The sequence below is a fragment of the Aphelocoma coerulescens genome, chromosome 1 (assembly GCF_041296385.1).
Source record: "Aphelocoma coerulescens isolate FSJ_1873_10779 chromosome 1, UR_Acoe_1.0, whole genome shotgun sequence".
NCBI lineage: Eukaryota > Metazoa > Chordata > Aves > Passeriformes > Corvidae > Aphelocoma > Aphelocoma coerulescens.
In genome coordinates this window covers 26,320,271-26,342,500 of record NC_091013.1, presented here as the reverse complement: position 1 = coordinate 26,342,500, position 22,230 = coordinate 26,320,271, and the positions used below count along the sequence as shown (strand labels likewise).

General features: G+C 40.5%; 1 protein-coding gene across 7 annotated transcripts in view; it reads right to left on the bottom strand.

Annotated features, from left to right (window-relative positions):
- The window catches only part of MCF2L (MCF.2 cell line derived transforming sequence like), a 157,821-nt gene that overhangs the window by 111,501 nt on the left and 24,090 nt on the right, over positions 1 to 22,230 (bottom strand). The window contains exon 1 of one of the 7 annotated variants that reach the window (XM_069004329.1): positions 13,143 to 13,228. The exons of the other annotated variants lie outside the window; for them this stretch is intronic. Coding sequence (XP_068860430.1) covers positions 13,143 to 13,221 — 79 coding nt within the window. The 5' untranslated portion in view covers positions 13,222 to 13,228. Of the gene's footprint in view, positions 1 to 13,142; positions 13,229 to 22,230 lie in introns of those variants that run through there. 7 annotated transcript variants of the gene reach the window in all.

The following is a 22,230-nucleotide window of genomic DNA, read 5'->3' as shown; positions in this document are numbered from 1 at the left end:
ATAAAATATGTCTCTCATATTAACTTTGCAAGTGTGATAAATTATTAATAAAAGTTAATAACCAGTAAATGACCAAAATGTTCTCAGATAACATTTAAGATTAATAATTTAGCACTGAAAAATAAGTTTATTATGAAAATAGACTTCTAAATGAAAAGACAAACATCTAAGAAGTATGTTTCATATCAAGGCTAGCAAAACAGCACATAGCTGCTACAAAATTATTTTTTTCTTGGACAGAACAGGACAAATGGCAAATCTTAACAATATTCATAGCTCTCAACAGATGGCTTGGAAAAAATCAAAAAAGGTGTCTCATTAAAAAAAATACTTCTACCTCTTCTTGTCATTGCAGTTGATTGCTTACACATACTTGAAAGTTGTTACTAATATAATGTACACTTTGTCTCTAGTTTAAGCAATGCTGCTTTTCAAACTTTTTTCTCTGATTTTGGACTCAGCTAAGGCAAAACTGTAAATTGATAAACTCAACTAGAAAATGAAAGATAAATGAAAGTCACAACAAAATGTCACTTCTCAGACCCAATATGTACACTCAGCATTCAGCATCGTGCCTTCCCAGATCACCATCCCATCACATTTGTTTCTTTAGACATAGTACAAGGTCAAGATGCAAAGGGAAACACAGAGTCTAAGTGAATCACTGGTTGCACCTCCATCCTATTTACTCACAAGGTGAGTTAAAAATATGGCACTTGAAGAAATTCTGGTTTATACATACTAGAATCTGAATTTCCCTGTAATTTCTAACTATACAGTTCTGATCTTCAAAGTAAAATATTGCTTAGCACATCATGTATTTGTTTAAGAGGTGTGAAAAAACTAAAAGTTTGGATAAGTGGTACCATATAAAATGTAACTATTTCTAACTTTCACAGCAATCAAATAAAATCTTGTGTGAAAACAAACTGTGTGCAGATATTACCCCTTGAAGTACAGCAGTCCTCAGTTACCGGCAGGGGAGAGAATGAACAGAAATATCACGTTTCTATTTCATGCAACATGAAAGACTAGGAGCCCAATACTACACCTACTGAAATGAACTCCAAGATAACTGCTGAGCTCAAAATTCAATTAAATCTTGACAGAAGCATGCATCAAGTGAAAAGACTCAGTCAAGAAACTGGGCTTAATGGGCAGTGGATCCATGCAGATCTCCGTAGAAATCAAGTACCTGCAGTATGGTAACAAACAGATCAAGCAGCTTCTCTCTGCTTTGCCAGTCGACAAACTAACAGCCATAATGTTCTATAAAAACACCCATTTCAGATTTGAAGATAACCAAGACAGTAAACTCCTAAAGAGGTGATTGCACTTGATTCAGTTATCCAGGAAATACAAATTGTGGGAGATGGTCACAGGAGTTTCACCATTTCTCCTCTTAATTAACTGCAGACTGCTAGTGAAGGAACAGACATACCCCATCCCTGTTCTTCCAATGCCATGACCATGCGTTCTCACTCTTGCCCTGGTGTCAGCTCAAATGCCCTCAGCAAAAGAGAAAAGCGAATTTCTGTTCAATCAACATCCAGTTTAATGGTTCAAACAACTGCAAGGTACCCACCTGATACAAGAGAAACCATGGGAAGCTAAAGGCAAGGGAGAAAAAAAAGCAGATGTGCTTGGAAAATGGTTTAGGACCAACTGTTTCCAAAAAGCTTAAAAAATTAAAAACTTTATTAGAAATGGTTGCTGTTGGGTTTTGCTTTTGTTTGTTTGGATTTTTTAAACTGGTCTCATTTATTAGGTAGCAGCAACATGGTTTATTAATAGCAGTCAAACTGCTGCTTGACATTAGAAACTTTCATGTGTAGAAACTCCAGTTCTGTTGACTGGCCATCTAAAGGCTGTCAGAACCTAATAAGCTCATCAAATGTTGACTCTACACACCATACAAACCCACAACTCTGCATCAAGCATGGTGAAACGTGATATTTTACACCATTTTTCAAACAATTTCTCAAAAACTAGGAAAAAAAGCTGCAAAGATGGAAACTAAAACATTGGAGCACAAATGCTATTTCATGTCTTAACTGTTCATAACCTAACTTTGGTTGCTTGCTGACAGAAACAGCTGAGGTGAAGAGTAAGACCAGGTAGCAGCCCCGGATATCCAGGTTTACACAGAGTCATCACTGACCAGACGCCTCCCAGGCTGCCTCCGGATGGGACGGGTGTTCTGTTTCCCTAAGCTCCCACCCTTGCTGTGCCCTCACTTTATCAGGGGAGGAGACGCCCAAGTGCCAAGCTCTGCCTCGCCCTGCTTCCTCCCATCCCACCTCATCTCTAGGAGAGGAAACCCAGGTGACTGAGCTGGGCAGGAGCCACAACAGAACTCTCACTTCTGCAAGCAGAGGACCAGACCTGCTGAGAGATACCATGGGGCACGCACCCCTTATTCTCCCAAACGAGAAAAACTGCTTGAAGCCCGCTGGCAGTTCTGTGCAGTGATGCGCCTGACCTTATTTCTGCTGGGAATGTTTCTCCCTCCCTCCCTCATCAATTCCACCACGCTTGTCTGATGTTTCCTTTTCTGCTGTGTCAAATACAGATAACAAGTTACTCGAGGCAGGGATCTGTCGAGAGCAGTATAGCTCATCTGCAAAGGATTTGGCAGGCTGTACAAAAAATGGAGCAGAGCAGATGACCAGCCTTTAAAACAAACACAATTTCATTTATTCATAGCTTAATGACTTACTAATTCATTGCCTAATGCATTATTAGCAACACACTTTAAAAATCAGGCTTTGACCCTCAAAATTCCTTTCTAAAGGCATAAATAGTTAAACTAAGTTCTTCCTTCTGCAATTACCAGTCCATTGGTAATTTCTGAAGTCTGAGGTCTCCAGCATTAATAGTGCTATAGAATTAAACCTGACACTTTTAATAACTTTTTCCTGAGTACTTTTCAACTCCAGTAAATTGTAGCCAGTGCAGCTGCCTGTGAAGCATTCTGATCTCAATGGGATGAAGCATCCTTGACAGACAGGGCGGCCCTTACAGTCCCGGACAGGCTGTAGGGCAGGGTCTGTGGAGAGGCAAGATCTGCAGACCCCCAGCACAGCCCTGCTCCCTGCACAGGAGAGCAACACACAGGTGGCACGGCTTGTGAGAACCCCACAGAGCCTAATGAACAAAAATACCCCCCTGCAAGGCTAACCCACAGCTGATCTGCTGCCAGGAGCAGGAAGCAGAGAAAAGGGTTAGGAAACAGAGCAGAGTGGATGTACGCCTCTTGCTTCCTTTTCTTCCACGTGTAACTCTAAAATTGAATACGATAAATTACATTTGTTGCTATTTAATGACACAGGTCGAGCTCTCTGTACCAGCATCACATGTCTCACATGTCAGGAAGACTTGCAGACTAGTTGTTGAGCCAGCAAGACTGCTGGTCCAGGGTGGTGGTGATACTGAGTGAGTTGGGAGGCTCCTCTGCCTCGTAGCGCTGCCTGCTCCTGCTTTCCTTCTCAGGCAGGATGCACACCAAAGAGCCACCAGCCACACTGCAGCTCAGGCAATGTCCACGTGCAGAACGTCAGGAGCTACTTGATGGGAAAGGATGGGAGAGGAACTCCTGAGGGAATGTGGGGGAACAGGAGGGGCTTCTCCACTATCCAAGTGCCAAATGGTAACACCCACGTCCCTTCCTGCCTTGGCAGTCGCACATCAGGACTGTCTCAAATACCTGTATTTCCCTTCAAACTATTCTTGTATTTCTCTACACTTTCACCCTCCTTTGGGGATAAAATTTAAATCCTGCCTCTTTCCACCAGCTCCAATAAGAGATCCCTGCAGCATCATATGAATGTCAGGCAGAGTCTTTACTGAATTCAGACCTAGACCATTATCCTAAAAGAATCATTGTGGGATTAGAGGTGTTTAAAAAGAGTATCAAAAAAAGCCCAGAGTAACTGTTCTGTTTCCATGTTTTAAAAGGCATGTGGTAGGATGCAGCAAAGTTTCTTCCTGATTTTCCGAGGGCTGGATGGGAACTGCTAGTACTATTTTAACCTGGATAATTGCTAAGCACACCTAGCAAAATTAGCAGTGTAGTATTTAATGTGTACCTTTGCTTTCCTTATGCAAAATTATGCCAGCTCTCTATGCTACCCAGACCTTTTTAATTCCCTGTTGGATCTTCAAAAATGTAAACAATTGCTTTGAAAAACACCTCCACCTGCCACACTGAAATAATTCATCTTCTGTCTTCATACAACAACACAGAGAAGCTGTTTCTATTAATATCCCCCTCCTGCTCCAGGCTTTGTGGTCTCAAAGAAACTCAGGTATACCATTTTCAAAGGAATTGACTTTGAAAGACTCAGCAGAAGGAAATTAAGAAAGTATGGAATTAGAAAGCTAAAAGTGCTATGTGTTGGTTTGTATTTTTTTCTTACCTTTACTTCACAAGTGATTTATCTGACGTGGAAAGGTCCTTTTTTTTTTTTCTCTGTCAGCTGTTGGTAGCATTTTGAAAACCATCAACAACTTTGGAACTTTGTTGACTTCCTTTTGATCCCTTCAGTGCACTCAGATGCTCTTTGCCTCTCTTTACCTTCAAATCTCTAGTATCAGAACTCCAATGTACATCCCACAGGCCACTTGCAGCCTCAGCAGCTGCTGCACAAAACCCAGAAATGGAATTTTTGACTGTTCCTGTCCTCAACAAAACCACCTGTATCAGGATCACAGTAAACATCTGGGTCCTGAGCAGACTGGAGCTATCTCATAATTAGAGCCTGGCATGTACTCAAGCATGAATTAAGTAATGATGATGAATTTTCATCACTCTTGTGATTCTGTGAATGTAGGACATATTCCATCATAACTATTGAATATAAAGCTATTGTTTTTCAGACAGTGTATTATAGGGACCCAGATTCATGTCCTAATAAATGACCATCTATGAGCAAAGCATCCAGAGAATCTTTTTATACCACTTTGTTTCTGCCAGCTTTCTGTTCTCATCCAAGCCACATAACCAAACACGCATGTTTCGCTTCCTTAGCCTATCTTTCTCCTTCTTCCATTGTCAACAGTCCTCAAAGAAAGCTGGAAAAATTCTTTCCTCAAACACAAACATGCTTTTTTATCTACTTTGTTTCACTGAATGTTTGTGTGGGAGGTTTAATTTTGTCTTTAAGTATTATAACAAGAATGGAGTATTTTATATAAATGTACTTTGCCATTACAAATATGCTGAAAGGCTGAGTAAAGTGTCTCAAAAAAGCGAAATGCTAAGTAAGAAAGCATCAAGCTTCCTTTTATAAGTCTATTTGGTAATAACAACCAAGTTCCAGACTCAGCTAGAAACTGAAAACAAAAGCCAGGAGAGGAATTACCTGGTGTTTGGAGAGATGAATTCACGTATGTATCAGCAAAAGGATACAAGATGGGTAAACTTTGCCCTCCCACACAGCAGACACCTGCCTGAGAGTTCAGGCACTTCTCAGAGGCAGACAGGGAATCAGAAAAACCCACTCAGCTTTCAGTTAACCATATGAATTACCAAATGAGTCTTTTCACTGCAGTAAATCTGAAAATTGCAAATGCTGAGATAATGGAAATAGAGAAAAACCAATTCAATTACAAATCTTCCACAGCAGCAGGATACAGAACCATAAGAAACATTTCAGCTTGGTGGGGCTTTTCCACAGCAGTTGCTTCAGTAGGCACCATGCCTGTAGTAACACACGCTAGGTAAACACGGAAAGAGGAAACAAGTCAGTCACACAATGCACTGGTTCATTTGGTTCATGAGGCAAAAGCTGATACAAGACTGGTTTTACAAAACTGCTGTTCAAACACTGGCATGTGACATGAGGTAACCTAAAATGACTGGCTGAGTAACACAGGGTTACTTGGAGACAAAACCAGCAGCCCAGGACAAAATAGTGACCAAAGGAAGGGACTTTGTCCATCCCAGAAGCCAGACACAAGACCATTTACAGAAAGGCTGCAATTTATCATTTGATATTTTTAACAATGAGGGTTGTAGTCTGAAGAGTAATTTTTAAAATCAGCTGTGCGTATTCTCATCATTTTCTATTTAGATAAATTATCTTGATGTTTCATGTGCAAAGCCACCCTCCCTTTAAATTCATCAGATGATAGGCAGGAATTGAAAGAAAAGGAAGATACATTTCTGGCTCAACAAGAATTGAGACTATAAAAGAACTAGGACAGTCACTTCTTGGTGCAAATTTTCTGCCTGCCACATGAAATGCTGAAGGCAGAAAGACTTTTAGTAAAACTGTCACTTAGCAAATGCCTCAAGCATAGGAAGGGTGACAGCCCTGAAATAACAGCACAGGTGAAAAACAAGAGCTTACTTATAGCACAGCATTGTGGTTCTCAACTTGCCAAATACCTGTTTGCCCAGATTATCAATTTTAAAAAGGCAGACTGCTTCCAAGCAGCATTATACACCTAAATCTTCAAAACCTGGCAGTACCATGCTGCATTGTGCTTTATCAGCTCACCACAATTTGAGCGCCACATTCTATGAGGAAACTGCCTTCCGCCGTGTCCTCAAAGGGATTTAACTGCCTAAGGCACCATCACACCAGCTCCTACCAAGCTCAAACACCACCAACCTTCACACAAAGGCAGATATGTTTGGGGATGGCTATCACAAGGCTTCTCCGTTTCAGCTTTCTCCCATGCTGAAACTCACAGCCAGTTACACCTTTTGTGTGACCAAATTTAACATTTAGTCATTGCAGCATGGTTTCATTGTGCCCAAATCCCTGCTGCTCCAGGGAGCCGTATGGGAAACCCAACAGCCAGCTCCATGCCCCTGGTACACCACAACTCAATTAGCACTTCCTGTCAGTCATCAAGAAATGTAAAGCATTATTACAAAATCTCAAAAGCCACAGAAAGACCAGCAGAGACAAACTGAGGATATAACTAACATCCAAGACTGCTTTAAGTAAGGGGATCTATTGTCTGAAACTGCCTACACTGTGCAGGAAGTCAACTTCCAAGATGATGATTCCATCTCTACCTGCACCCAAGACTGTGTGCTTCGGCTGACTGTTCCACAAGGCATGAGGAGGCTGCACCCATGGTGCTGTTAAAGGCAGTGTTAAAGGCTGGACTTCCAGACAGTTTGCATCACCACAGAGCTGCATTCCTATGTGTGACGAGCCAAGTGGCTCATGCTTGAGCTATGCAGTTGTGGGGATAAGTAACTAGAGAGGTCAAAATAGCTAACACGGTATTGCAGGACTAACTCAAGAGACCTACAAGTGATTAATCCATATAAAAGCATTCAAGATTCTGTTCTTTCTGTCTGAAATGAGAGCTGCTATTTAATGGGACAAAAGAAACAGTGGAACTAAGCCGGATATTGTAAAACAGTAGACTCAAAGTTCCAGATGAAATGCAGTGTTTCAAATACTGAAAACCTTAAGTTGTTGGAGCTGACACACAAACAACAAAAGCTCAAGTAGCTGGCTTGATCTTCTTCATTAAATGAAAAAGTGAGTGACCCAAATGCCTCCTGCTCCCAGGCATTGGCCAACACATCAGCTTAGAGCAAACACCTTGAAGACAACACAGCCAGCGTTACATGCAGACACCCCGTCCCTGCTCTGTGCTGTTCCTTTTCTGCAGAAGTTCCCTGTTATTTGATATGCACAAGGTAATCTTGCAGTTTGGCTCTCTGTGGTTGGAAGCATGGCAGACAGCTGTGCCAGGCACTCTTGCCAAGAAAGTATTCTGAGACACCATGATAATAAAACCACATTAAAGTAACAGGCTTTTTTCTTCTTTCATATCACTAAGTATTTAAATCCAGGCAGGGCTTTCCCAGCTCTGCAAGCTTTAAGTATATCTACCCAAAGTCCATAAACTGAAGAGGAGACTGACAAGTATGCAGCCCATAATCCTATGAAAAGCCATTCTAAATGTGCCATCATTTACTATTTAATACTTATTTTGCCCTGCATCTGTTGAAAGATATCCGCCCAGATTGCAGTTTTCCTACTGTAGTTCAGTAACTGCCACTAAAATCAGTGAAAGACTGGGGTAGGTGACATAAGAGAGGTTGCTGACAGTACCAGAAATTGCACATGGATATGGATATGAAGTCAAGTGGTTCTTGGTTTTTTGCTGTTTGGTTTGTTGGGTTTTTTTTTTTTTTTTTGGGGGGGGGGGGGGCAGGGGGAGGAGTTGTATGTAAAAAAAAAGAAACCCTATTGTTATGAACTGTTTTGGGACACAATCTTTAAGCAAAAATAGCTTGGCTAAAAATAAAATGTAATCAACCTTGATGTTGAACAAAATACTAAAATATTTTTCCTCAGATTCCCAAAAAGGCAGCTAGCTCCTTTTGATAAGGAAGATACTGTTGCCATCTCTGAACTTTACTCCCACTAGTTTCACTAGATTCAGCTGTTTCAGTAGTAAAATAAAGATTTTGTTTTAGGCCAGAATATGCTAAGAAATGGATGCCATGCAGGTGCTCCCAGGAGCTGTGACAGTACATCCTCATAGCAAATATGAGCAATCCACTACTAACTTCTTAATTGTATCTGTTCAACTGCAGCTCCCATCTTTATTTTTAAAATTTTAAACCTCATGTCAGGAAGGACATGCCTACTTTTTCTACTTTCAGCAGAAAACCTGAAACTAAAGGCCAGCAAGTTAATACCAGGCAGAGGCATCCCCCATTACCAGTAAAGGCCACCTGGGTGCCGTGGATGTGCCAACAACCTGCAGATATCAGAGCTCTCATGTGGCTCTCTCCAACTCTACCAGCTACATAGAAAGCTGACAAAGTTGCCAAGTAGTAAATCAATGCATTCATGCTCAGACCTGCCTACTTGCCAAATTAACAGAGGCAAACAGAGCACTCTGCCACATGGAGGAAGCCTTTTGGGTTCCCAAACTAGAAAATCAAGTGAACCAAGGACAGAAGCTACAAGGGTAAGAAAGTGCAGGCAAGCTCACAAGAGTGTAGGAATGGGGAGGACACACAGAGCAGGTCCTTCCAGCTGCCCACAACTTTAAAATGCCCCTTCAGAATGCCTGAGGATGTTCCTGTTTGTTCTTGCAATAATCCAACTCACCCCAGTGATGATGGTGTGCAAGTCCCTTTCTCCTACATCTGTGCCTAATTTGTCACTACAGGTGAGCCAGCTTTCAAAACTTCAAAAGCCTGCCTGTCAAGAACAGAAAGTCAGGGAAATGTAATGTAAAGTTTGGGCCCAAATTGTTAAAAAGACTGAAAATCTGGAGCTATTGAAAAGTGACTGAGGCTGAAATGGCTACAGGATGCTACCTGTACTTAAAATACCAGCACTGCATACGTATTTACTGAGGAACCACATGTTTTCCTTCTTTGGTTTGCAGATGTTTCTTCTTTCTGCAGAGCATTAAAATTGTGTTTGAGGAGAGGAAACAGATGGTAGCTGTAATAGTGGCGCTTTTCCAAGGTGGAAAGAAACCATTATAGTGGGGCTTCCACAAGCTTAGGGCTGAGAATGTCAGATTTGTATTGCCTGTTTGCATGAATTAGACAACACATCACTGTAAGGCTTCCAAATGATGCAAATGTAGGGTAGTGACTGACATCAGGAACTGGTGCCTTAACACTGTTTCTGTGTCAGTCAGAGCAAAGGGAGTCCTCAGCAGAACCCCCATGGCAGTGATATGGACAATGCATGAGGTCCCAGGTCAGAACTATTCATCAACTCAGGCTTCAACCTCTGAGCTACTGTTCCATGGGGAGAGGAGGCTCTGCCCATAAACAGAAATTCGTGGAAGAGCGTTGAATTTAACAAAGCAACAACTGAAAAAGAAGAAGAAAAGTAAAAGCTATGTCCAAATGAACAGAAATTATGCCATTATCCATCAAAACAATAAACATGGACAAAAATAGGATTTTTTTTAGCATCAATAATAATGTCACAGTTTTTTTCTGAAATAACCCCACAATTCTAATGGAAAATAAATTTTAAAAAAACCAAAAAAACTAGACCCAGAGAATTTCTTTAAATAATTTCTGCCTTATTTTACGGATTTATATGAGAACAGCAAAAACAAATAGTCTGGTCATCCAAGTCCAGGTGGCCATTTGATAGAAGGAAAGTGGCTGGGAAGACTGAGGAGTGGATCTGGCAAAAAATAAAAGAAAATGCCATGGGAACAATCTTTATAGCTGTTGGAAAAGGGTAGGGTGCAACGTTATTTTGAACTGTGGAACGGGAGTCAGAGCATGAATATGAAGCAGATGATAATATTAAACTAGGGAGCATGATTTTGGTAGCTAAGTATGTTCAGAAGTAGAAGACACGTGTTGGAGGATAAGGTGAAGGTGAGGAAGATGAGAAATAATCAACCAAAGCTTTGCCGGAGAAAGCTGTCCGGATTTGTGAAATGTGGCAGAGGAAGGCACTCAAGGGATCCAGTGAGAGGATCACACATTCATAAGAGAGTAAGGAGAGGTCAGTAATGTACCATGGGGGCAGGGAATGTGAGTAAATCAGAATTTGGCCAAAGAAGAGGGAGCAGGACTGCTAAGGCAAGTGCTGGTGTGGCAGTGAGGGATGAGTAGCCCAGAAAGGTTGTGTGAGTGCCAGACCGACACAGGGGACTTGCCAGCGGGAAAGCAGCCAGAGGCATAAAGGCTGTTGTGGTAGAACAGTGAAAGATTACGGACACACCCAGACCTATCATTCCTAACCTCAGGCATTGGGAGATGCTAGGTTAGGAGCTGAGCTACTCCAGGCTTCCTGGCCCCCTGATCCAGTCACAGGAAAGACCAGTGCACCTCAGAAGGTGGAAGGACTTTCCTTCTTAACATGCCCCCTTCTCTCTGTTCAGTGCACAAGGATTTTAGGAGAATTCCTCTTCTGACTCAAAAGCTTAAAACTACCTGGGATAAATCTCAGCCTGCCTACAGTATAATTCAGAAAAAAAAATACAAGCTAAGGAAAAACAGTTTTTTGGTTTTGTTTTTTTTTTACCTAGAATCCTACAAAGGAGAAAATTCCTTGATGCCTGTGGACAGCTGCACCAGGGGGAAGCCAGGGTAACCTCTGCATTTCAATTACTCCTGAGCAGGGAGCTATTGAAAAAGTCTGAACATGATCTTGGGCTGTTAAGGAAATCTTTGTTTACAAAAGGTTTCTGAATCAACAGAACTGCTGTGAAGCCAGACAGAGGATAGTTTGACCCAAGGACAGTGTACAGCCCAAGCATGGGAGACGGCGACAGAGAAATAGTCGAAGCAACCTGAAAGCAACAAGGGAGGGAGGGGATGAAGGAAAAGGAAACCTGAAACATTCACCTGTAAATACAACCACTGGCTATAGAAAAGTGCTGCCTTTGGCCTGAGAATACCCACACAAGGATTATAATGGAGAGGAAGAAAGAGAAGGGGAGAAGGGGGAGGAGAGGGACCAGCTAAACCACATGAACATGAAACTGGCTGTAAAGTAAAGGCTGCCTTTTCTCTCGCTCTTTTTTTTTTTTTTTTTTTTCCCTTTAAATATGCAAGTTTAACAAGCTAAATACCAGCACATGGTCAGAGCTACCAGCAAGTATGAAAACAGCATTCAGAGCTGCTGGTGGCTTACATGAAGGTCACAGTGTACCTGCAGCTGCACAGCTGAGAGACAGGCGGTGTCACAGGCAAACCTCCCACTCTGGAGGCTCCCTCTCCTTCAGTTCAGGAAGAAAAGGCTCTCACATTCCCAACCAAATCCACCATACATTCGTAAAATTTATCTTGCCTCAAAAAAGCGAGATCAACATTTTCATGGGAGTGGAAAAAGTAATGTACAAATTGCTAAAATAAACTGCAATAGACAGTATGCCCTAGAAAATATCAGACTGGCTTTCTTATTAAAAAAATCAAAACAGAAAATGAAACAAATACCCAGACATTTAATAAAGACGTTTTGAAAATAGGAAGATAATCAATAGGAAAAAAAAGAAAGGAGAAAATAGTGTGTATGTGACCTTTACTTGTAAATTAATGCTTGTTCTTGTCAGATCCAATCTCATTTCTCCCCCAGAAAAATGTTATCGAGAAGGTAAAATACCTTTTTTCCCTATCCAAGAAAACAGAGGCAGCTGATCTGTTCATTCCATATTTGTCATTTAATCTATGTGTTCATCAGACTACAGCATCAGCCATCTTGCTAATTATCTCCTTCCACCCCACGGAAATTGAAAAAGATGAGAAAGTCACCCTTAAGAAATAGAGGACTAGGAAAACAGGAAGATAAATTCCAAATTTTGATACTGCAATGAATAATACCTTATATATTCTGTATTTTCAAATCACTGTTTTGCCTCACATGACAAGAAGATGCAAGACTTTGTAATCTGTCAACCAAGAATAAAGGGCAAACCAAACAGTTTCAAAGGATGCAAAAACCACCTCTCTTGTCTTTCCAGGCAACTTTTTATTCTGAAATATGTTCACATTCTGCATAAGCAATAGCCAGGAAAACATTCCTAGATCTAATCAAAGATCACATTATCATGCACTGCTTCTTAGCTCTAGTTTTGAACACACAAGCATTTACATTTTCAACAAATAAAAGAATCTCAGAAATTGTCATAATCTTTCTACAGCGTTAAAACTGTTTTAGCAGATCTGCTCTAGTTTTTTACCCATACAGGTGTAAAACTACATTTACCACAATTAATTCAGGCAACTCTTCATTCTCATGAAAGTGCAATTTATATCCACCCAAAATACTGGCTTGCACTGCTTACAGTTAGCTGAGCTTTTCATTGCTTCATATTAGACCTGTTTCACTAGACAAATCTGTAATTCCCCCAATTTAGGTACAGCCGAGTCAGATAAAAAGGGAATCAAGACCCATTTAGAGTATATGACTGGGCTAACAGCTACCCAAAACTACTCAAGATGATGCTCTAAAGCATGCTTTAGGAATATCTAAGCACTAAAAAATTTTAATTAGTGTTAATATCAACAAAAGTTTAACCTGCTGACAAAAACTCGTCATGTTTTCTTTCCTATTAATGAGAGCATGCATAAAGAAAGCTAGTCAGATTGCCAGGATTTTCTGTAAATCCTACAAAATCCCTAACAGCATCCACACAACACGTTATTTAAGACCAGCAGCTCCTCCTACCAGCGCACTGGGAAACCGCATTTAATCTTTGCATCAATTCTTCTAGGGCCATTTCTTCAATTTTCAGCCAGCATCTCATTCTCAGATAAAACAAAAAGAATCCACAGCAAACATGCCCCCCCTGCTCAAGGATTAAAGGAGGCAGGGGGAAAAAAAAAAACCCAAGCCAGCCCACTACAGCAGTGCTTCGCAGCCCTGCATTTTAATCGCTCGGCACGGATCCCCTCGGCACAAAGGGAGGCAGGAGCCCACGTTCCCTGCTGGCAGAGCCTGGGTGAGGCGGGCGCTGCTGGCAGCCAGAGCCGGGAATGTTAATGACAGCAGGACCGCTCAGAACTTCTCTCCCCTCTGCCGCGTGTGGGCTTGCCCGCAGTGGAGTCCTCACACGCCAGGGTTGATGCGAAGCGCTGAGGAGCCGACGTATGGCCGGCGCTGGGAAGGGCTGCGCTGCATCCCGCGGGAGCAGCCGGAGCTCGCAGAACGCCCCATCCTCACTCACGTGAGCCGGGGCTCCCCCACCTTCCTGCCAGTTTGCTGTCAGGGTGAGCAGCTTGGAAGGCAAATGCCTTCCCACTGACAACGCCAAGGAGATCCCGCTCTCACCAGCCCGCAGGACGGCCTCACGTTCGGTTTGGAATGGTCATTTTTGAAGGCTGAGGACTTCGAATTTCCTTTAAACGCTGTCGAATTTCCTTTAAACACAGCTGTCTTCTGGACTCTTAGGAGGAGTTTGCTTAAATGTTGTGCCACAGCAGTCTTATAACTCTGCGAAATTGGTATTTCCACAGCAACTGTATTCCCACCTAAGGCAAAGGGGTTTTGGAGCCGGGCTCCGTGGACCCCACAAGGTGTATGGAGCATACACAACAGAACTGCTGCAGAAGGCAGCCAGGAAAACCAAACCTCATAACCAGTAAACTTCCATTTACCAAAGAGGGCACAGTACCACTGGAAAACTTTTAGGGACGCAGGAAAACCTTCAAGACTGAAAGCAGTACAATGCTTCTCTATACAACTCCTCACAATTGGTTTTCAGTACTTTTATACAGACTGTTTTACAAGTTTGAAACTATGACACTTTTAACACTTCTTTTTTAAGATCATCTTGATGCCTACGAAATCTCATTGTTGTCACGTTTTTGCTAATGGTCAGTTGAATTCTCCCACTCTTCTAATCCTCCTATTGGTTTTATCTATTTCCTCTTATTTTTTAACCACAAAAATAAACAAATTATCCATGGCTAAAAGAAAAAAGGGATGTTCTTCTTTATGTTTAAGAAGACTGTGCTATGTTATTTAAGATGAAGATTCTTTTCTACAGATTGCATACAGCAGGTAAAAGCAGCAGCCCTTCCTAGGAAAATAAGTGGACACCTATGATGATTTGTTCATAACTCTCAACAATACCATTAGAGAGGACATGAACTAAAAAAAAAGTTTTTAAGAGGACCCATCAAACTATCTGGGCTTCCTCTGCCAATGAAATTAATTTAGATAATTCATTTACTACATTAATTTACATTATTTCCACTCAAAGTATGGCCTACAGCAGCTCCATGTATTATATATGACTAGAGCCTTATATGTTTCCATTTCAATCTTAATAGAAAAGACAAAATTAAGTCTTCAGTCAAGCTTTTCCATAACAAATTATAACCACTGAAAAACAGGATTTGTAGGAACTTTGTATGCAAAAAGTATTTTGTTTATGTGACTGTCATTTGAGACTGCATTTAGAAAAGAACAAATGATGGGCAGCAAAGCCATGATTACCAGGCCAGGCTTGGCCATTCTGGGGGTGAACCAGGAGGAACAAACGAATGAGAAAAGTGTGCAAGTCTGCAGGTGCACTTGGATAGATGAGGCTCATTTTGAAACAAAGGCTGTGTGACCATATTGCATCCACAGTCAGCCCAGGGAGAACTCCAGATGTCAGATAGTCCATGGGATTTGTTACGGAGCAAGTTAAAGGCCTGAGGCATTTTTGCACATGCAGAATAGCAAATTTCACTTGTAAGATTACACTATTTCCTGGTGCAGCAAGAAGTGCAGCAAATGTATTCATTTGTAAGCACCTACTGCAAGGGAAGATGCTAGTTCAATCCCAGCTTTCCCTGAGTATCCTGCCTCAATTCAACAGTAATTTCGTATTTTCCTTGAAGAATCAGCAGACTGCTTAAGTTTCCTGTATATCAAAGGTCCATCTTTCCGTGGAGTTTCTCAGTGAAATAACCAATGAAAAGGAAGATAAAAATGTAGTGAAGAATTTTACCACATCAACCAGTCAAGTTTCAGAATCACAAGCACATAATAATTTATACTTGTGCAAAATGAATGGAGAACCCAAATATGTTAGTTAAACCTCAGTTACACCAACACTGCCACTTTATATATACTTTCTACACCTTCAAACAAATTCCAAGCATGCAAGGCATGAGCAAAGCATCCACGTGAAAGGTTTAGTTAGATGGGTTGAAAGTTAGTTTACTTAGAATTGGGTTATTTGTAATCATGTACTTGTTTGATCATGTTCATTCATGGAAATCAGGCAGCCTTGTCTTCCTGAGTAAGAAGCTTTGGCACAGCTTCTCTACTGAATGGAACAGAGAGTATTTTCAAGATACTTAACCAAATGTGGGATTATGATCTCTGCTAGTTTGAAACAGGATCATCCATGGTTTCATGAACAACCTTGAGTCAGACTAAAGAAACAGACCTTAAACTAATTAAAATCAACTCTTAACAGAAAGACCCAACTGAGCTTTCTTACAACGTGAATCAGACCAGTATCTGACTGTGAGCTACCTAAGGAATCAAAACAGTCCTGAAAATATAACATCACTATAACTCAGGGAAGAGCTACTGCAGTTTTCACTCTTTCGAAGTTTTTACTTGATCCCCACACCCCTGCATATCATCATGTCAACCATGTTATGGAATTAAACATGCTACTTCAGTCCCACACATCTTATGCTTAATTAAAATTTGATAGTAAAAGGACAGATGCTCAGTTCTAACAGTGAGAGTCTGTAAATACAATAGGAAATGTTGTCATTTTTCAGGTAAAATATGATTGTTTTGAATTATTTAATTAAAAATTCAAGCTGCTTCTAGAATTCTGATTTTTACCTTCTGCTAATGTATTACCTTTAGCAAAATATCTTCACTAGTCCCAGGCAAGGCCCTGCTGCAACAAAGGAATTCATACAGAAATTTGAGGAGTACACAGCCTTTCAGTCCTGTCTCACAAGTTTAAAATGCACTGGAAACTTCTTTTTGTCAAATGGTCTGTACTCCTATTTCTTTCAGTGAAACTGTAAAGATAATAAGCAAGGAGCAAATATATTACAGAATTCAATCAATTGATTTCCATGGCTGCCCGGGTGTAATATTTGGCCTGATTTGTATTGACTTTTTCCTGAACTTCTACTGGATTTAAAAGCCTCAACAACATTATCTTTTCCTTCAGTTCTCCACTTTGCTCTGGTTTTGGCTGTAGTCTTCAGCAAATCATGTTCAAACACAGCAACATCACACATCTTTTATTTCCAAACAGTTTCACCCAAATAGGATTACCTAGTTTTTCAAGAAATTGTGGCTATTTTGAAAGTGTTCCAGAAGTAACACACAGCTGTCCACTCACATGGGGGAACCAAACCGGTAACCAAAAGTCATTAACACATAATCATGTAATGAGTTTTTCTAGAGCAAAAGATACTTTCAACAATATACCTAAAGATTTCTCTGCTAACTTTACACTGATCTCCATAACATCGGCCATCAGTGAGTTCCAAAATTTAATTACGTGCTGTGTGGAAAACTGTTTTTGTTTAAACTACCTTCCTGAAAGTTTTCTGAGTGCCCCAGTTTCTCTTTTGTGAAGCAGTGGGAAAAAAAAAAAACAACCAAAAAAAAGAAAACAGCAGGAAATAAACACTCTCTTTTCACATCCCCAAGCCATTCATGACTATACAGACTGCCACTGTAGGTGATATTATGTCTCCTCCAATTGCCTGTTTTCCAGACAGAAAATTTCCTACACTAATTAGTTCCTATTTGTATAAAAGCAACTCCATTCCTCCGACTGCCTTCACCTCTTCCACGTACACTAATTCTACTCTAACAAAGGGAACAAAACTGGACATGGTACTCCAGAAGTAGGCACAGCTGAGATTACTCAATGACATAAGGATTTTGTGTGACATAAGGATTTTGTTGTTCTCAGTTTCACTCTCAGCAGTTTGTAATGTTTTGTTTGCCTTTCGGACCAACACTGAATGCCAACGGAGCTGCTGCTGTTTTCAGGGAGCTACCCACAGCCAGTCAAGGTCTCTCAGTGAGGGCAAATTCTTAGCTTACAGAACAGCATTTTCTTTTCTCACCTCATGCTTGTACAAACAATTAACCTCACCTTCTCTACTGATCACTCGCTTAGCACCACCACTTTATCCTCCAACAGTGTGCACTCAGCACTGAATTTTACTATTTGGAATAAATATTTTCACATATTTGCAAATTTTCCATGCTTTCTTTCTATTTACAGTTCATTTAGAATTATGTTGAATAGCTGGAACCCCTGCAGAAATCCCTGCGTTTTCTCCACCAGTAACTCCTCCTCCATGCAGCGAAAACAGACCACCTAAAGGAACTATTTCTTATTTTTCAATCAATTACTAATCCACAAGAGGGCTTCCAGTTTAACCCATAGGAACTTAGTTTCTCTACAAGCCAAAGAGCAGCTGCAGCAGAAGAAAGATTATGTACTGATTTAAAGCAGGACTACAAGAAATGGAAACACACAGAGGCTGCCAGGCTGCTTTGCACGGCTGCATTGGATGCCCTACTGCATCGCTTGCAGCAAAGGGAACAGGCAGAGCATATGGATGGTTGTGCCTGTGCAGCTGAATCCCCTGCCAAACATCCCATACCGCTTTCTAGTGATACCACATGGCCAACATCAGGCAGCCAACTCTGCACGCTCTTTTCTGGATGGCCCCAACACCATAAAACTCTATATATAGACTGTGTGAGCAGTGAAGCTACAGCATCCCTGTCACCACTGCTCTCTAAAGACACTGCAAACATAGCCAGGGAGACTTACCTAAGCTGGGCTCCTGCAGAGAGGGAAGAAACCCATTGAATGTGGTTTTCACAAAGTTAAATCCTCTCAGGTCCTACAAAAAACTGCCACATACACCCACTGCACAAGAGCGATACTGATCCCCAGCCTTAAATAAAAGGGAAAGAAAAGGGAAACAGGACAGTTGATATGAAAGATCCAAACAGAAAATGCATTTTTAACATTTCAACCTCCTCTTGGCATGAGTTCTTCCTTCATGAAGAAAAGGGATTTTTCCCTTTTATTTCCCTGAATGACTGAGTTCTCTTGGTAATCAGCCCAGTTAGGCTTTATTATGTAAAGCATCTGGGATTTGAAACTGGGATTCATAAGCAGAGATGGCAGTATTCTGGTTTTGGCAACACCTCACTCTTTCACAAGGAGAAAATTGTTCCTACATTCACAATCTTAAGGAATACAGAGAACTTAGGAAATACATAGAGGAAGAAGGGGAAACAAAAAATCAAAAGTTTTCTTCTTACAAATTTGACACTCATACGAAGCCAGAGTATGGGTAAGGTTCATTCATACAGGAACACAGACTAAAGAAGCTTTCAGATGTGCAAGGACAGTTAACAGAATAATTCCATCAAAATTAGGCCTTGTTTAATTTATATGTTATTTTACCAAATCTTCCTCAAGTCCTCAGTGCCTTCTCAACCTCAATAAATTTTCCTTTGAGAAAGTAAGTGCCATACAGAAGATGTCCTAGCAGCTGCTCTCCAGGTTCCCCATTGGGGATGTGTGATACTCCCAGAGGCTGAGGTGACACCCAGATCAAGTACTTAGCAGTAGGGGAAAAGCTTCACGCTCCCCTTCCTTTTCCATTATTGCTCAAGCCCATGGCTGAGTAGTAGTAAAAGATAGATGAAATGCAACATACTCATCTCTGTGGGATTGCCTCTTCTCCAATATAGCCCAATCTTGCTACAATCTAGCTCCCCATACGTCCCCAAACAGCTTGCTTCCTCCCCCAGCAATTGCAATCTAGCCTCTCCTTAAAAAAAACCAACAAAAAACCAAACACAAAGAAACAAATACATCAAGATTAGTTCTTAAAGCTTAATTTAGTTACTGACTTTCCATATTTAGTTTCTTCTACAACCTGTGTTGAGGCTTCATGCTAGAGCAGCATTCTTCATACTTCTGTGAAGTTTTGTAGTTAGGCTCCTCAGCCTGAATTAACTTAAAATGATTGACCCAATCACAGGTTTCAATACTTCCTAGCATAACAGGCAGGGCCTTCTTTTTCCCCAGCCTCCCTTGCTTGGATGAAATATCATTTGAATCTCATCTACTGGTTTGCTGTGTTTCTAAAGAGTACCAAGTTTCTTTGTAAGTGCTTCATTCAGATTTCTTCTTTGTCCTTTTTTGCCACATGGGATTAAGTAATCACTGCAGAGCCAACAGCCTTGAAAGAGTTTATTTAATTTAACACCTCCAGTTGCCCCTGCTCCAGCTGAGGGGTGTTCCAGTCTTTCATTCTTCTTCAGTCTGAGGAGCTAAACTATCCAGATGTGCCCACAGCTGCACGCCTCTAAAAGCAGGCATGGCAGTAAATGAATGAATGAATGTTGGCTTTTGCCAATGCAGTCCCAAATAAGACCCTTCCTTTCTAAGTTTACTGCGTTATCTTTATAGATGAAGGAAGTACTTTGTGTAGGAAGTTAGGAAGACCAACAACAGGAAGCTTAAAGGTGAGCAGGGAATGAACTTGCTGCAAAAAGGACTAATATGGAAAGAAATTAAGCATCACTGTTATTTCCTTCATTGGGGCACTTCCACATGTATGTATAGTTAAAGGAAAGGCCTCACTGGGGAAAATACTCCAACCCCTAAAGGACTGAAACCACAGTACTTAAAATGTAGAAAAATAAAATAGTGGATGTCAAGGAGCTCTGGTTTTAGAAGATCAGCTACTGGCACCATGAGAATTAAACAGATGGTAAAGTATAGATGCAGAGATGCCACAGTAATATTCTTCCACAGACTTAGTATTATGTAACTGCTGAAATTAAATGGATCCAGAAAACACACCTTTTGTCTTCTGTTGGGTGATTTTCTTGTCAAAGGAAATGCTGGATAAGGGGTCATAAAATCAATTTATTCCAAATAAGAGTCTGTCCAACATTTTTTTAGAGCTCAAATCTTTGAGGTCTCCTAAAAAGTATTAGGCTTTAAATCAAATTATATGTGTGTGTTCAGATTTGGAGTATTAAAAATAAATTTTATTACATGCCCTACTTTGTAAAAATCCCTATTTCAAAAGAACAAGCTGCACACATAAAAGTTCAGCAGGTCTACCATTCAAGTCAGGATTGATTTAAAACACTCAGGAAATTTCTCTGTAACAAAAAGTGATATTTAACTGCCACATACAGTTGTTAATTTTACATACAATCAACGAAATAAAAAGTATTCAGAATAAAAAAGTAGGGTATTTCCAGGACCATTCAATTTGATTACACAGAATAAAACTGAAGTGCTTACCCCTGAGGAACAGGCTGACAAATTTTATCACAGATAAAGGACACAGTAGAAGGATGTCAACTTTAATTTGGAACTTTTTTAAAATCACAGAACCATTAGGTTGGAAAAGACCTTTAAGATCATTGAGTCCGACCATTAACGCAGCACTGCCAAGTCCACTGCTAAACCGTGTCCCTAAGTGCCACATCTACACAGATTTTTAAAGACATCCCTGGAGGTATCTTAAAATTTCACTGCCCTTTTCTACTTGTACATCTTAAAAAGTAGCATTCAGTGGAGCTTAAGGTGACAGAAAGCTTTTCCCTTTTTATAAAAGGAAGTAGTGCAATGCTCAGGGAATGCACTGAGGACATGGGAACATCAGTCTGTGGCTGGTCTGGCTGAGCTGCCCACCTCTGGCAGATGTGCTGCCCCAAGGCTGCTTACCATTCCACACTGGGTGCTGGTCTCCCTCCTGGAATGCACCTCAAGCACTCTTAAAGGACTTGGCTTTCCTTTAATGCAAACCAGGAAAATTTAAGAAGTCTCAAAAAACATCTAGAAATAGGAAAATAATTTCCAACAACCACAAGGGTATTTCACCTGCAGCCATAGAGGCCACACCCCAAACAAGATCTCAGTCTTGCTGCAGAATGCTCACACTCATCACAGGTCCTGCAATGATGCTGTTGTGTTCTTCACAACAGAGCTTGAAAACTTCTCTCACTGTTTCCTTAACAGACCAATTGCCCTACCTATTTTAATGCAAACAATCCTCAGTAAATAGAGTAGCATTATTTTCTTTTTGTTTGTTGGTGGATGCTTAATACAGCAGATACCATCAAAAGTGGCAGAAGATTCCAGGTAAGGAAAAAAATGTCTCTAAAAAATGTTTTGCAAACAATTACAACTTTTTCATTTCTTGACAAACAAAAATCACTATATTCAATTTACAATAATTTGTTGTGCTGTGTTTTTTTTTATTAGGATATAAAACAGTGAATACTTTCAGATCCCCTTTATTTTCCATTCAATGTTCTTCATGGAATATGGTACTTCTCAAACAAGCCAAATTAAATTGATCTTTCCTGGGAGATGGTCTGCACAAAACCCTCAGTAGGTGAGGGGAAATGACTGCTCTTCAGTTTATAGTTACTCTGCAGCATTATGGTAAAACTGTCAGAAAGAAAAATGTCATATAGATTTCTTTATATTGTAAGTCCTATCCAAACAACCATTTTATGCTTTCTTGAAACAGAAAGACTGAATTTTTACTTCAATAGGCTTATGGAAGTACAACCATTAGTTTTCTTGAATGACCACAGTCAGGGGGTTTTGCACTTACTTAAAAATGCAGTAAAATTAAGTGCTTTTTGATAAACTGTCTATTACATGTAAGAGGTTTCATGGGATTCACTTTCAAATAATTTAAGCTTTAAAATTACTAGATACTTTAAAAAAAAAAAAAAATCACAACCATGATCAAGAGTTGGCCCATAA